We start from the raw sequence: 14,528 nt of genomic DNA, 5'->3' as shown, positions 1-14,528 counted from the left end.
CGTGTGTCCGACAGCGCAGGGCAGCGGCGGCTGGCCCGGCTCCTAGCCACGCGTCCGCGTGCCTTGCCCTCTGCGCCCCAAGGGGCCCAACAGAGGCCGCTCGGCGCCCCGCCCCCTCCCCGGCCGGCTAGTGCCCTGTGGGGCACCTCTGCCCTGCCCTGCCCTGTCCTGCCCCCCTCGCTGAGGGCTGCCCTTGGAGGCTCTTGGTCTTAACTTGAAAGGGAAGAGAGGAGCACTGCTAAGGCCCCGAAGATGTTACTGTAAAGTAGCTGTCACAGGATGCCCTGGGATCCTACTCCCCTATGGCTGCCACATTTCATGGACCAGGGTTTGCACTGGACACACTTGAGCCCAGGGCTGGCAGTGAAGGTCCAGAAGGCTCAGTGCTGCTGCAGCCGAGTCCTGGCTAAGAGTGACTCGTCCGAGGCTGAACAGCAGCAGAAACAGCTGTGGCTTTCAGGGCAGGCACTTGGAACCAGATTCTGTTTCACGTGATAGGTTGTCTAAGCACGATCCTACTTCACCCTGAAAAAAGTTAATGCACCTACTTTTGTAGCACTCTATCATCTGAGCCTTATGATAAGGCAGAAGAAGCAGCAAGGAGGATTAATGTTTTGAATTAACGTTTTTTCCAAGGACTCACATTTAGATGGCTAATGGCTAGATTAGAAACTGGCCCTTGCTGCCTTCTGCTGTGATGTGGAGAAGTCTCCAAACTCACAGCAGGCTTTTTAGTCAGTTGGTTCTGGAAAGGTTTATTTATCCTCCATGCTTAGCACACATGCCCCACGGTCACGCACACTTCTGCACAATGATGCATACACTGACACAATTACCAGTGCAACATGCATACACACACATACTCAGTAACCAACATGCAGACTTGCATATCATCTACAAGTACACACACATCCACACACACACACATCCGCACTCTGGTACAGACAACAGTATAACGTATTTAGAGATTCGTACATGATACACCAGACACATCTCTACACAGTCAAACAGTCTCCACAGCATACATGGCGCACGCACACAACTATGCACACACAGTTTACATGCTGTTTCAGATGCCAGCATAATAAAATCACATTCACACATCATTTTCCAATACCCACCCACACACACCACACACTGATACAGACAACCACAGAATCTGAAAAACTCAACACACTCATCAGTACATGCACACACGATATCACAAACATTACAGATAGCAGTGCACTTTCATAGATACACACAAAATATAGATGAACACACTCACAGGCACAATGACACTCTGAGAAATACACACTTGTGCTCAGTATACACAGACTCAGTGCCAGAGTCCTTCCTGTTCCCGTTTCAAGGCCAAGGTAGGTCCTGTTGGGAGGAGGGACAGGGCTGCGTGGGAGAATGTGAGCAGCAGGAAGGAAGTCTGCACTGAACAATAGGGGGAAATGAAGGAACTGGAAAAAAGACCCAGTGGCAGTGGAGTTAGCACAGATGGTTTAGTGTGGAGAAGCATGATTCATGGGAAAAAGATCTCACAGCACCATGCACCAGGCTTCAGAGAGCAGAGCTCAGTCTTAGGCTGAAAGGGACAGGAGGGAGTAGGGGAAGCTGTGAAAACTGTTCTGAGACAGGAGAGAAGGAGAGCAATTGTTGTCATTGTGGTTTACATTACAGAGGTTCCAAGCAGAATCAGGACTCCAGCATGCTGGATGTTGCAAAGACCCAAAGGGAAAGAAAGTCCCTGTCCTGAAGAGTCTGCAGTTCCAAGGTATCTGCCTCATACAAATGCTAAGAAACCTTCTTTGAAGCTGCCCCTCTGAGGCAGAGTAATCATTCCCCACATGGGGGCAGCATAGCTGGGAGCCTGTCAGGCACAGATGGCATGTGGCCAGCTGGGCTGTGCAGCAGGCTGTCTCCCTGGACTTGCCTGTGAGTCATGTTGACCTCTCCCATGCCCTCACCAGCACTTAGGGAGATGATGGCGCACTCCTTCCGGTAGCAGAGCCCTCCCTGAGCTGGCCAACTTCAGAGAACCATCCTGTGGGAGGGGCCCAGCTGCACCATGGCTATCTGCTTTCCCCAGCAGGTCCTCCCCCCTTCCTCCCCCCCACCCCCTCAGTGACCAGGACTGAGATTCTGGGCAGAGCAAACAGCTTGCTAATTCTCTCTCACAGCAAATACAAATTGCAATAGGAGCCAGGGATCCTGCCTGAGAACCTGCCTACAGGGATGGAGCCTTCTGGCATGCGCACATGTGCACGGGACTGTTTTTTGTTGAGCTGGGAATGACCCTGTATCTGACTTAATGGGCTGTCTCTCTGGGACTGGGAGGCCTATACATTTGTGAGACCCTCGCAGCCCCTGAGGGAGGGATGGTTCCTGTCACAGCAGGGGTCGTGACCTCCCAAATGAAAGTGGTTTCAGTATTTGAGCGCTTGGGGGAGGGTTTGGAGAAGTTTGGGTTTGAGAGCAAACAACTGTTGCTCAGAGTGCTCAGACCATCCTGCAAGGATGTGCCCACAGGAGAAGTAAGCCAGGGCTTCCATGGCAGGAACTGACAGCATGACAGACAGGGAGATCCGAGGCACATCCTCAGTTCAGCTCGAAGAGGGTGGGCCTCAGAGAATCTCTTTTCCAATTGGTCTGGAAGTTAGGGGCCCTTTAGGTCTTGGGTTAGGACCTCAGAAGTGTTCAGTTTGCCGGTTACACTGGCTGTCAGTCCCCACTGAGGCTTTGCTGCCCTCTTTTACAGACTATAGGTTCATAGATGTTTGGGTCGGAAGGGACCTTAGCAGATCATCGTGTCCAACCTGCTGCCCTGGGCAGGAAATAGTGCTGGGGTCAGGCAACACTGACCCCAGCCACGTGTATATCTAGCCTCCTCTTAAAGACCCCCAAGGTAGGGGAGAGCACAACCTCCCTTGGAAGCCCATTCCAGATTTTGGCAACTCTTACTGTAAAGAAATTCTTCCTGATGTCTAACTTCAGTCTGCTCTCTGTCAGTATGTGGCCGTTGTTCCTAGTTACCCCAAGGGGTACCCTGTTAACAGCATCTCCTATTCCTTGCTGTCTCCCCTGATGAATTTGTGGACAACCACAAGTTCACCTCTCAGCCTTCTCTTGTGTAGACGGAAGAGATCCAGGGCCCCCAATCTCTCCTCGTAATGTGATGTTCTTTAAACTCTCTTCCCTTTCCTTAGATGATGGCTTGACCATTCTTCCAATCCTGGCTGAGGGTCCCTGGGGCCATGATCTCCCAGTACAGTGCTGATTCTGACATAGCAGACTGGCTGTCCATCATCCATCTGGAGAGATACCAGGATGTCTTTAAAAAACATGGATACTATGTGGCCAGAGACGCTGTCTTCCTGGACAATGAGAACTTGCAGCTGATCGGCATCACTGCCACTGGGCACCGCAAGAGGATCCTGAATCTGGTGCAGCAGACACTGGTGTTGGTGGAAGGCAAATTTGGGCCCATGGCAGGAGATGCCCATGCCAAGCCTGGTACATACACAGAGCCCCTGGATGCACCCAGAGTGTACCAAATAGGTGAAACCAAAAATGGTTCAAGTATTGCTAAAGGAGCTGCTGGAGCAGCTGTTGATAGGGTTGGAAATAAACAGCATTCAGCTGGCCTCAGCCAAGACCCAACTATGGAGAAGGAGCCTGTTCCACCCCTCACTAAACCAGTACCCAAGCCCAGGACTATCTTCTACTGCCCATCCCCAGCAGCAAAGTCAGAGCAGGACCCAGTGCCCAAGCCGCTGGCACAGTCAATAGTGCCAACACATAAACCTGGCTCTGATGGGAATCCTGGCTCTTTTGTCAGATTGGAAGGGTTTATGCCAGGGGAAACTTCCACAGTTCTCAAGAATTCAAAGCTTACCCCAGAGCAACCAGGTCGCACAGGAGAAAAAAGTTCAAAGGATGTGGTGGCACCCTCTATAGGGGTGAGGAAGAGTGCTTTGGAGCCTACCCCTGAAAACGAGACAGGGCTAAGTGAGATGGGTTTAGCTAATGAGGGTGAACCTGAAAATTCTTCTCCTCCCATCCCCTCTGTCCCTCCACGACTTGGCCACAAGGGACAGCTAATTGAGTCCAGCCCAGCAAGCCTGACAGAGAGTTGTCCTGCAGGCAGCTCCTCTCTGCCTGTTGCTGCCACCCTTGCTACCAGCACACAGGGAGAGCCCTTGCTATGTCCAAGTGCCTCCTCCCAACCAGCCCTTGTGCATAGCAGACTGGAAATGGTATCCAATGTCCTCTATGAAGGGCTAAATCCTTTGTTGGAGCCTGCTGGGTGTTCTGGAGGTGAAGAAGTCATGGAGAAACAAACTACTACACAACTACCAGGCCTAGCCACAAAGGAAGTGGCTCCATCATCTGAGAAGCCTGAGTAAGTGTGCACTTACCCATAGTATCACAGCCTCCCTGAGCCAGCTGATTCCCAGAAGACATTTCTCAGGTCCTCTCAGAGGGTCTTGGCTCCAAAGGACAATGTCCAACCATACAGCCAGCAGTCCTCAATTGAACCTCCCGGCCTTTTCTCATTTCAGTCCTCAGATTCTTAGGACCTCCCCTCTGGGTTGGACAGACAGATGTGGAGAGGGGTCAGACATAGCCATTAGCCCTTTTCCTTGCACCCCATAGTCCTAGGCTCTCTGCAGGGAAGTCAGAAAGGATGATTACCCTGCAGCAAGGCATGCAGCATGGAAGGGATAGGCTAGGAGCAGCCTGACCTGATGGCTGAATGACGGGACAGCCCTGATTCTCACATTGGGTTACTTGCTGGGGAGGGGATGTGCTGGAACTGCTCAGGGAGCACTGTCACCAAAATATGTGCAGAGGTCATTCTTGAACCTGACCAGCGGTTCCTGAGGGCCCCTCTGCCTGGGTTACACCATGAAGTTGGCAGTACTTGAATTGTTCCAAGTTGCAGATTATGGAGATAAGAAAGGAATGGGACCTGGTCACAAAGTGTAGATTCAGTGTACCATGATGGGTAAAAGCTCTGGGTCCTATGGCTGAGACGTAGTGCAAAGAGGCTGTGCATGGGTATGGGAGCTACAGGCTTCAAAATGGGGTCATACAACACAGTGGGTATGGGCTGAGATAAGCAGGGATCCAGGCCTTTTGAGAGGATCACACAATGCAGAGGGGGCTATATGGGAAAAGGGAGCTATAGGCCTGTGAACTGGTCATACAGCTTAAAGGATCTGTGTTAGGCTGGGGAGGTCACTAATCCTGTGGCTGGGACATGCAGCACAAAACAGTTACATTAGTTGGGGAAGCAGGGAGGGGGGCTCTGTGTCTTGTGGCCAGGTCATGCATTGGAGGAGGGCAGCCTGGAAGAGGGAGAGTACTGTGCCCCATGGTCAGTTTACACAATACAGTGGGCCTGGCTGGGATGAAGAGCTCCCATGGGCAGGTCACACAACACAGAAGGGCTGTGTTGGAACAGGAAGGGTTCACAGTCCAGTGGCCAGGTCACACAGGCCAGAGTGGTCACGGTTGAGAAGCTCAAGGCCCTCTTGATTGTTCACAGATAGGACAGGGGCCATGCTGAGATGGGGAGGGTTACAGACCTCATGGTCAGGTTGCACAGAACAGAGTGGCCAACCTCAATTGTGAGGGCTCAGCATCCTGGGGGCCTTACTCAGACAGATAGGACATGTATAGATGAGGAGGGCTAAGAACCCTATAGCTGGGTTGCAAAGAGCAGTGGAACATACTGGGATGGAAAGGACTACTGGCTTTGTGGAGGAGGAGCAAAGTTCAGATGGACTGTGCTGGGATAAGAGAGATTGAGGAGCTTCCATATGGGTCAGAGAACATAAAGGGAACTACCCAGAACAGGCTGACTCAGGACCTCGCCCTGGGTCATGCAATGTAGAAGACTGTGGTGAGATCATTTTCAGTACATCATGCCTGGTTTACACAGTGCATTCCACTTGTGCTGGGACAGAACAGGCTCCAGTCCCCTTGGCTAAGCCACATGGTGCAGAGGAACTGTCCTGAGACAGGTTGGGTTCTAAGCCATAGTGTTTGTTTGGGGACACAAGTTAAGCTGTTACGCATTCACTTTGGAAATAGGGGAGATCAAGGGGTTGTTCTGGTGTGGACAGTCTGGTAACCCTGGCTGAAACATCCATATGCTCCAATGGTTCACCCATTTAATATGGCACTGAATGCCACCCAGAGGAGGATGCTCAGTGGAGTAATTTGAAATTTTCTTCCACAGGCCCTTAAGTGAAGTGGGGTGGGGCTTCATTATCAGCATGTGAGTTTTCAGGGACTTAATGGTCCCCTGCCACATAAGCTGCTCCCCCTCCTCCCCTGCTTGCAAAGGAGCATTCCATACTGTGTATGCTTAATGCTTTTCTCTTTCCCCATTGTTTCAAGCAAAGGTTACAGTGTCCCTTGGCATGTGCCCATTGCTTGCTCTCTGCCCTGCTCTCTTGGATCCTTTCTGTTCTTCCATTTGCTGTGTTATGTCCCATATTTTAGCAGTGGCCTGTTAGTAGAGGTTCTCAAAGACCTTATTGCCAGATTAATACAGTGTCTGAGGTAGGCTCAGCAGTAGAGCTCCAACAGAGCCCACCCTCACAGCCCAGGACTATCCTGGCACCAAAGCAGCTGTGGCTGAGGAATAATGGGGAGTGGTGGGTATGGGACATGTGGGCCAGGGCAGGTGGCCCTGGGATGCTTCTCTGCAAGTTCTGGATGGTGAGATGGGGTCTAAGGACATAGGCCAACAAGCTTCTTTGGGTAAATGTGATATCTCTTATTAAACCAACTAAATGTTTGGAAAAATTGTTCTTTACAAGCTTTTGGGCGCAAACACCCTTCTTCAGGCATAGGGATGGTGAGATGTTGATTCAGAAGTGCTGCCTGGTAACGAAGCAGCCAGAAGCAGACTTGGAGGGGGAATTGAGGGAAATCCCAGCAGGTGCAGGGCCAGTGCTAGGAATCCAGGTGAACAGCAAAAAACCCAAGATCTAGGAAAGCCACACCTGGAAAGAGGTCTTTGTACAGGCCAAAGTGCCTGCACATAACACTAACCTTCTGCCTGCCGCCCCTCCCATCTGGTTTCAGGTCCCCTGTTGCAGTGGTGGGGAAGGAGCCCTCCTGCCTACCAGCTCACCCATCACCATGATGAAAAAGAGAGCACCTACCCACATCCCTCAAGCTGGCTGTCACAGAACTGGGAAGGGGAGCAGCCTTCCTACATGCACCATACTAGCACGCACACACATGTGCACGCTGACACACATGCAAAATGGCAGGAGGCCTCTCCAGGTCTAGTCTGCCTAGTTGGAGTTTGGGAGGGACAAGTAGTTCAAGGTGACAGTTTCGTCTTTCAGCTATACTGCCCAAAACCAGAGACTCTGACCCACAACCCAGGGCATCCCTACCTCCGTGGGTACAGCAGAGCACTCTGCTTCATGCAACACAGCTTCCTATGCACTGAAACCACCCATTCCCATAGGTTTGTTACAGTCACTTCCCTGCTGCACCCCCTCTTAGAGGCAAGTTACCCTAGCTAGGTGTATAAACCCCTGATAAATCACCCTGGGGTGAGTGTCCCCTACAAGGAGAGGCTGCATAGTGGAGCCCTGCTCCATCAGCCTGTATCCTGTCTGCTTGCTCCTGCAGGTCTCCCAGATGTCCATATTTGAGCCTGCCTCCCATCCCCCAGAGACCCGTCAGCAGACCAGGTGAGTTCTGAGAGTTCCTGCTCACATGTGCAGCCCCTTTAACATAGGGCCCCACTCTTCCACCTGCACAAAGGAAGGGAGCAGAGACATTTCCAGGCGAGGGAGTTAGCATCACAGAGGGACAGAAGTAAAATATTGCTAGAGAAGGAGGGAATAGGGCCCATACGGAGATAATGTGGGATGGGGTGGATTGGAGCCCATAAGGGAATGAAGAATAGGGACAATCTGGGATGGGTAGACTGAGGCCCATATGGGGATGGGGAATGGAAGCACTGTTGGTTGGGGTGGATCTGGACTTATACAGGGGAGAGTGGCAGTGTTGGGCAGAGTAAATTCACACTCATACCCTCCCACTGATACGACAGCTGCCAGCCCCACAGCTCCTCTCTTTTTTTTTGGCACCTTCCATGGCTGCTGTCTATCCCCAGGGTGATTTCTGGACTCATGACCTAGCCAGTCATCATTCCCATGCACATGCCCAGGCCAACCTGGCAGTAGATTACTTCATGTGAGTGGTGTATCCATCCTGCTTAGTTTCGGGATCTGCCTTTCTGTGCTGGTCCATGGTCCTGGCTAGAGTGGGGGTCTGTGACATGAAACACACTTTCTTCCAAGTAAAAGTTGCTGCAGTCAGTGACACTAAAACCTCTCCTGAGTATTGGCCTGTGCCCCTCCCAAATTTACATCCACCCACTGAGAAGAGATCAAGAGGAGGTGGGTTCCTCCTCTCACAGCTCTGTGACTGGCTGGAAGTTGCTGTTATCATGCTCAAGTGCAGATCTTGATCACTTTTTTTCCCATCTTTCTGCCCACAGACTTGACTGAGGAGCCCATCAGTCCCTACTGTGAGTCTGTCTTTGTACGTAGTTTCCCTGCCCAGGAGCAAAAGGTGAGTAGGGGTAACAGGCTGGTGGGACTGGGGATGTTTTTGCCAGTTCCCACCTGGATCCTGGTGGATGTAGGAACAGGTCCACACTCAGGCCTCTCTGCCTGTTGCTAGAGGCTAGAGAGCTGCACTTGTGACAGCAGAGTGAAGCAGTGTACTTTTGGTACTTTTAGTACACAGTGTACTAATATCTTGGCCTCAGGCAGAATGTCATCACTGGAGTAATGTGCTAGGCTGTGGCTTCTGACATACATCTAGTTGTGCTGGAGAATGCAAGCTAAGGAGACCTTGAAAATTAATGGGTGGGGAGGAGAGGGGAAAGAACTGAGATCCAGATTTCTCACCTAGGGTCTCCTTTCAGGGCACTGGGCTCTCCACTGGGCAGGGATATAAAGTGGTGCCACAGAAGTTCCCAGACCTGAAGCAAGAAGGGTCAAGGTAAGTACCGCTGCTCACATCCTATGCCCCCATATATGCTTTTTAGAACCTCTTATCACCCAGGGGATGCAGGAGAAGCAGATAGGACTGTGGTTTCCAGGCTTTGGGGATTAGGCTAGAAGGGTTTGCCACTGGGGCAAGAAAGCAAGGCAAATTGGATGTGAGGGAGCTGTGCTTGTGGAGAACAGTGAGAATCCAGGCCCCAGCCTCAGGAAGAGCAGCTGGGACAGACATTGGAGAGTGCTCTGTGACACTCATAGCAGGATGCACTTCTGTCTTTGCATTTTTGGGGGGTCTAGAAGGTGGTGGTATGAAAGTCTGCTATGTCCCAGACACTTTCATTCAGAAGAAGCATTCCCAACAAGGCAAGGTACTGATTTGAGATTGCTCAGAGATCAGTGGCATTCAGTGCTCACAGAGGGTTCGGAAGGGCACACTGGCCTCCAACTGGCCAGACAATCCAAGGTTTCATCAGACAACAAACACTTAGGCCCTGTACATGCCCTATCAGTGTATACTCTTCTCCACCTCCATGCCCACCCATGACCCTGGTTTGTGGAGGATCTGCCAGAGGAAGATGCCAGCTCTGTTGGCAGGAGGCTGACAGCAAATCAGCCTGCATTGTGGAAGTGGTGGCAGCAACTCATAATTACAGTTGAGTTCCACACTGTAATCAGTGACTCAGAAACTTATATATGAAAACTACAGTATATTCTTCTCCTGTTCTTTGAGTGCAGAGCATATTGGCTAAGAGTCTCCAAGTTAATCCTTCAATTAGCTAAGGAACTGAAATAGTTTCAAAATGGATCCTGGAGCATGCAGAAAAGTGTCAAATTTCATTTTTTTGCCCAGCAGTTTCTGTAGCACAGGTTGGCCACACAGTTAACACTTGTCACAATCTCATGTGTGGGCTAGACAAGAATGATGTCTTTTTGCATTTAATGGTAGTCTCCTGCCTCCTTCTAGTTATTAAAACTGAATTTCTTACCTTTCAACCTGCACAAAATGATAGAGCTGTGATTAAAGCATTTTGGAACTTGGGGGCCCAGATTCATAGATGATTAGGGGCTGGAAGGGACCTTGTAGATCATCAAGTCCAGTCCCCCTGCACTAGACAGGAAAAGACAACCGGGGTCAAGTGACCCCAGCAAGGTGACTGTTCAGTCTCCTTTTGAAGATTTCCAGGATAGGTGACTGTACCACCACTGGAGGGAGTTTATTTCACAGACAAGACACCCTGACTGTGAAGGAGTTTTTCCTGTAATTGAGCCTGAAGCAGCCTTCCAGGAGTTTGTATCCATTGCTCCTGGTCTTCCCCAGGGATGCCCTGGTGAACAGTTGTTCACCGAGTTCTTGATGTACTCCCCTGAAGTAGTGGTAATCCGCTACCAAGTCCCCTCTCAGCTTTCTCTTCTGTAGGCTGAAGAGGCCCAAGTCTCTCAGCCTCTCCTCGTATGGCTTATCTTGCAAGTCCCTGATCATACAGGTGGCTCTTCTCTGGACCCTCTCAAGTTTTTCCACGTCCTTGTTGAAGTGTGGCGCCCAGAACTGGACGCAGTACTCCAGCTGCGGTCTCACCAGTGCAGAGTACAGTGGGAGTATCACTTCCTTAGTTTTGCAGGAGATGCAACAGTTAATGCATGCCAGCATGTTGTTTGCCCTGCTGGCTACAGCATCACGCTGCCAGCTCATGTTCATGCAATGGTCAGTCACTACCCCTAGGTCCCTTTCGGCCATGGTGCAAGTCAAACTGTCGCCTATAGGTATGTTGGGGATTGTTTGCCCCCAGATGGAGCACCTTACACTTCTGAGTGTTGAACTTCTGGTTCTGGTCCGCTCAGCTCTCCAGCCTGTCCAAGTCTACCTGTATCTGCAACCTATCTTCTGGCATAACCATGGTCCCCCATAACTTGGTGTCATTAGGCCAATGTTTAAAGAAGCTAGATTTTTTTCTGTTCCCCTTATATTTCACACTGCTAAGCTATGATTTCCTTCTGGTTCTTACTAGAGCTGTGCCTTTTAACACAGGTGCATCCCCTCCCCTACCAAATAAATCTTAGCAGCAGGTTTTAAAGGAACACCTTTGCATGCCTTTTTTTTTTTTTGGTTAGCTTTCTTTGACTTCTGGTAGCATCCTAGAAAGTAGAAAGGAAAATATTTTTCCATTGATTTCATGGATTTGTTTATTCATTTATCCTGTTGTGTGTTACTAATACAGCTGGAGCCAAATTACTGCTATTTTTGTATTTCTCTATAGAGAGGGCCGAAGACCCAAATGTAGCAGGGTGGCATCTCCAGGAGTGACCATAAGCCCCTGGGGACCCCACAAATTCCCTTTTTGTTCCCAGGTGAGCAGGGCAGTCCCCCCTTTACTCTCCTGCCATGCCTTGATGTCTTTTATGATTATAAGAGGGAGGCTGCCCCAGTGCTTCCCAGACCTGGTCTTGTTCTAATGACAATCTGGTGACCACCTGTGGTCCTCTGTCTTATGGATCAATTGCATGGCTCCGTACCTTCCCTGCACCATGCCTCACAGATGGCATCATCATGGATGTTCTCTTTGTCACATTCATGAAGCCCTCCTTCACACCTTCAGACCACTCCCATCCCCTTGCTGGGCCACTGGACCCTTCTGGTCCTGCTCTTGCTTTTATTTCGGGGTGTGCTCCCCTAACACTTCCTCACCAAGGGGTAACCTGCAGGGCAGTGGGAACTGGGGTTTTAGGGTGCCCCACACTCACCCTTCCCTGGGGTTTGGCCCTAGTGGCACTTTCTAGGGGCTGCTCCACCACAAGCAGTCCCACCACAGTGACCCCAAACCCCAGTAGTGTACAGTTTTCAGTCATACCCAGGACCAGCTTAAACCCTGACCTCTATCTCCAGAGGCATGCTGTCCCTGTCCAACAACCCTGGCTAACAGGCTCCTTGGCCCCTTACTGATGTCATCCCTCTGGGCTCCCTTGGCGCCCAGCGCTCTCTCTTTCTAAGCCCTGATCCTTCTGGCTCTCATGTAGCCCCACTTCTGTGCTCAGCTCTCCCCTTCTTCCAGGCTGCCTCTGGCCCTGGCTCTCCTACCTCTGGGCTCCCTGGTCTTGGCACTATCTTAGACTCTCCTCTACATCCAATGGCCCTGTCCCAGCCATCCTTATTCTGGGCCTCAGTTTTTCTGACCCTTTGCTCTCTGGCTGTGGCCATACCTGTACTTTCAGCCTCTTCTAGGCCCTGGCCCTGCCTCAGGCCAGTTCAGAACTCCAGGTCCCTCTCTGGCTCTGGAAGTCTCCCTTTGTGGCCACTTCCAGCTTTCAGTCCCCCTCTGGGCCCTGGCCCTGTTAACAGGCCAGCAAGATTCTCTGGGTCACTCTGTCTGCCACCTTCTCTCCTGGGTCCTCCTACTTTTCAGATAGCTCTGGCTAGCCATCTTCATTCTGAGCTGCATGCCCCGGATTCCCTTCTTCTCTGGCAGTGGTCCTTCCTGACCGTGGCCTCTCCTAGGCCCTGGCTCCCTCTACACCAGTTGAGAACTCCAGGATCCTTTCTGGTCCCCTGAGTCTCCCACTGTGGCCACCTCCAGTCCCTCTCCGGCCCCTGGCCCCACTAACAGGCCAGTAAGATTCTATCGGGGTTAGTTCTGCAGCCTACCAGCCCACACTCATTCACAGGTCCTCTTTCAGGCTCTTTAGCAGGTCTTGTAGGCTCTCAGTCCCTGTCTCTGAGTTGACTTGGGCACCACAATGGATCTTATGCACAGTGCTCCTCTCTGGACCCCACAATAGGTCTTCTGTGCTGAGCCCCTCGCTTCAGGTTCACCCAGACCTCCACTCTGGGTCCCTAGGAACTTCCTCCACACCTTTAATTCCTACCCAAACCTCCAGACTGCTTCAGCAGTCCTCTCTGTGGTGGTGCTCCAGAGCAGCAGTCTTTCTGCTAACATGGTGTTCTCTCAGCAGGCTCCAGATCTTACTGGCAGGCTTATACCTGCTCTAAGCCCAGCCCTCCTTCTAAGTCAAACAACTCCCTCCTGAATCAGGTGACTCCTTCTCTCAGGCTCAGCCTCACCTGCCAGCTCCCTGAGTCAGCTGATTCTCAACCAGCCCTGGCCCCCACCCACTGGCAGCTTCACAAGCTGTTGACCTCTTAAAGTGGAAGGCACCCCAAGTGCCCTGCCAAACCAGATATCTAGAATTTTGTAACAATTAATTTATCACTCTACCTTTGTAGCTCAGGACCTTTTACTTCCCTGAGTGAAACAAAACTTGTGCATAGTGCCAACCCAAAGTCTTTGTACCACTTCAATTTCACATAAATCATCTTTGTGCTGGCTGTCTGCACAGGAGTGAAATTTTAACCTATCTGCATTAGCACTGTTTGAGATGCTAGCATGACTAACAACAGCATTTGCAACGGACTCAGTTGGATCACTGTCTGGTGCATAGCATCACTGGCAGTTTCAGGGTTGCAACTGACACAGTCTGTCTTGGTGTCTGGATGATTGTTTTGAAATGTGGAGAGATGGAGGCAAGTACCAAGATCAAAATGCTCCATCAACTTAATCATAAGAGAAAAATTTAAATGCTTTGTCATATCTTCTGATACCAAAGTTGTCCTGTCTTATGCTCATTACATGTAAGAGATGACTGTATATATGACCACAAATGTTTGATGGTAATGAACTGACTAGTGCTGGATAGAGTCAGTGCCACTTGCTTGTGTGTCATCAGCTCTGTATAGCTAACCGCTAACTGGCAAAGACCTTCCGTCAGTTCAGGAAGTAGGAGCCTGCACTTTGGAACCACAGGCTCTAAGTTGAACATAGTGTGTAACAAGGAAAACTTCAGAGTCTGCTCAGGAGTTCTTAGTGAACAGATTCTGTCAGGTCAGCAAGTTCATTAACACATCAACAGTTTCACTTTCAGTAGAGGTGATATTTCCTATATGCTGAAACAGGAGATAACCAAGCTTTAATAGATTCAGGAAAGACTGGATCTACTCCCTCCTTTGGAAGAGAAAATCTAACAGGACCACCAAGAACACCATATAGGAGGAAGTAGGGGGTACTCACCCATTTCAAACAAAGTGTTATTTTAATATTTGGAGAGAACAATTTCAATATAGCTTCTAGGCAGCCTGCACCTGATAACAAACCAGAATGGGGTGGGAGCCTTCACTCAGCAGTAAATTAAGTCACAACCTGGGAAAGTTGCCCAGCCAGTGATGCCCCCCAAATACCTGTACCAGCCTGGAAGAGAGGGGTCCTGCTTCCAGCACTCCATCTCAGCTTGGTAAAGGGGGCTTGATCCCCTCATTACTCTCTCTGGCCTGGTAGAAATGGTCTGCCTACTCCCTGACATCCAGGTTCTAAGGGATTAGCACCCTGCCCAACCTCCCTCCCTGCCCCATGGTACTCCCATCTGTGCAGTGTGCTGCTGGGTCTACAGTAGCTCCCTCTATACTGCTCTTACTTAGAGAGCACAGGTCCTGCTCTACAGTCT

At 50.6% G+C, this 14,528-nt stretch overlaps 1 protein-coding gene across 11 annotated transcripts in view; it reads left to right on the top strand.

The window, feature by feature from the left end:
* ARAP3 (ArfGAP with RhoGAP domain, ankyrin repeat and PH domain 3) overlaps positions 1 to 14,528 on the top strand; it is a 42,765-nt gene that overhangs the window by 511 nt on the left and 27,726 nt on the right. For 8 of the 11 annotated variants that reach the window (XM_025216094.1, XM_025216093.1, XM_025216092.1 and 5 more), the window contains exons 2-6: positions 1,672 to 1,765; positions 3,198 to 4,393; positions 7,654 to 7,715; positions 8,531 to 8,604; positions 8,963 to 9,039. In XM_025216094.1, the coding sequence (XP_025071879.1) occupies positions 3,246 to 4,393; positions 7,654 to 7,715; positions 8,531 to 8,604; positions 8,963 to 9,039 (1,361 nt within the window). In that variant the 5' untranslated portion in view covers positions 1,672 to 1,765; positions 3,198 to 3,245. Of the gene's footprint in view, positions 1 to 1,671; positions 1,766 to 3,197; positions 4,394 to 7,092; positions 7,487 to 7,653; positions 7,716 to 8,530; positions 8,605 to 8,962; positions 9,040 to 14,528 lie in introns of those variants that run through there. The other 3 variants (XM_025216090.1, XM_025216098.1, XM_025216095.1) reach the window with 3 other exon arrangements.

This window comes from Alligator sinensis, unplaced genomic scaffold (genome assembly GCF_000455745.1).
Source record: "Alligator sinensis unplaced genomic scaffold, ASM45574v1 scaffold14_1, whole genome shotgun sequence".
Taxonomy (NCBI): Eukaryota; Metazoa; Chordata; order Crocodylia; family Alligatoridae; genus Alligator; species Alligator sinensis.
Note: the sequence above shows the minus strand (reverse complement) of the source record. Positions and strands in the feature narration are given on the sequence as shown.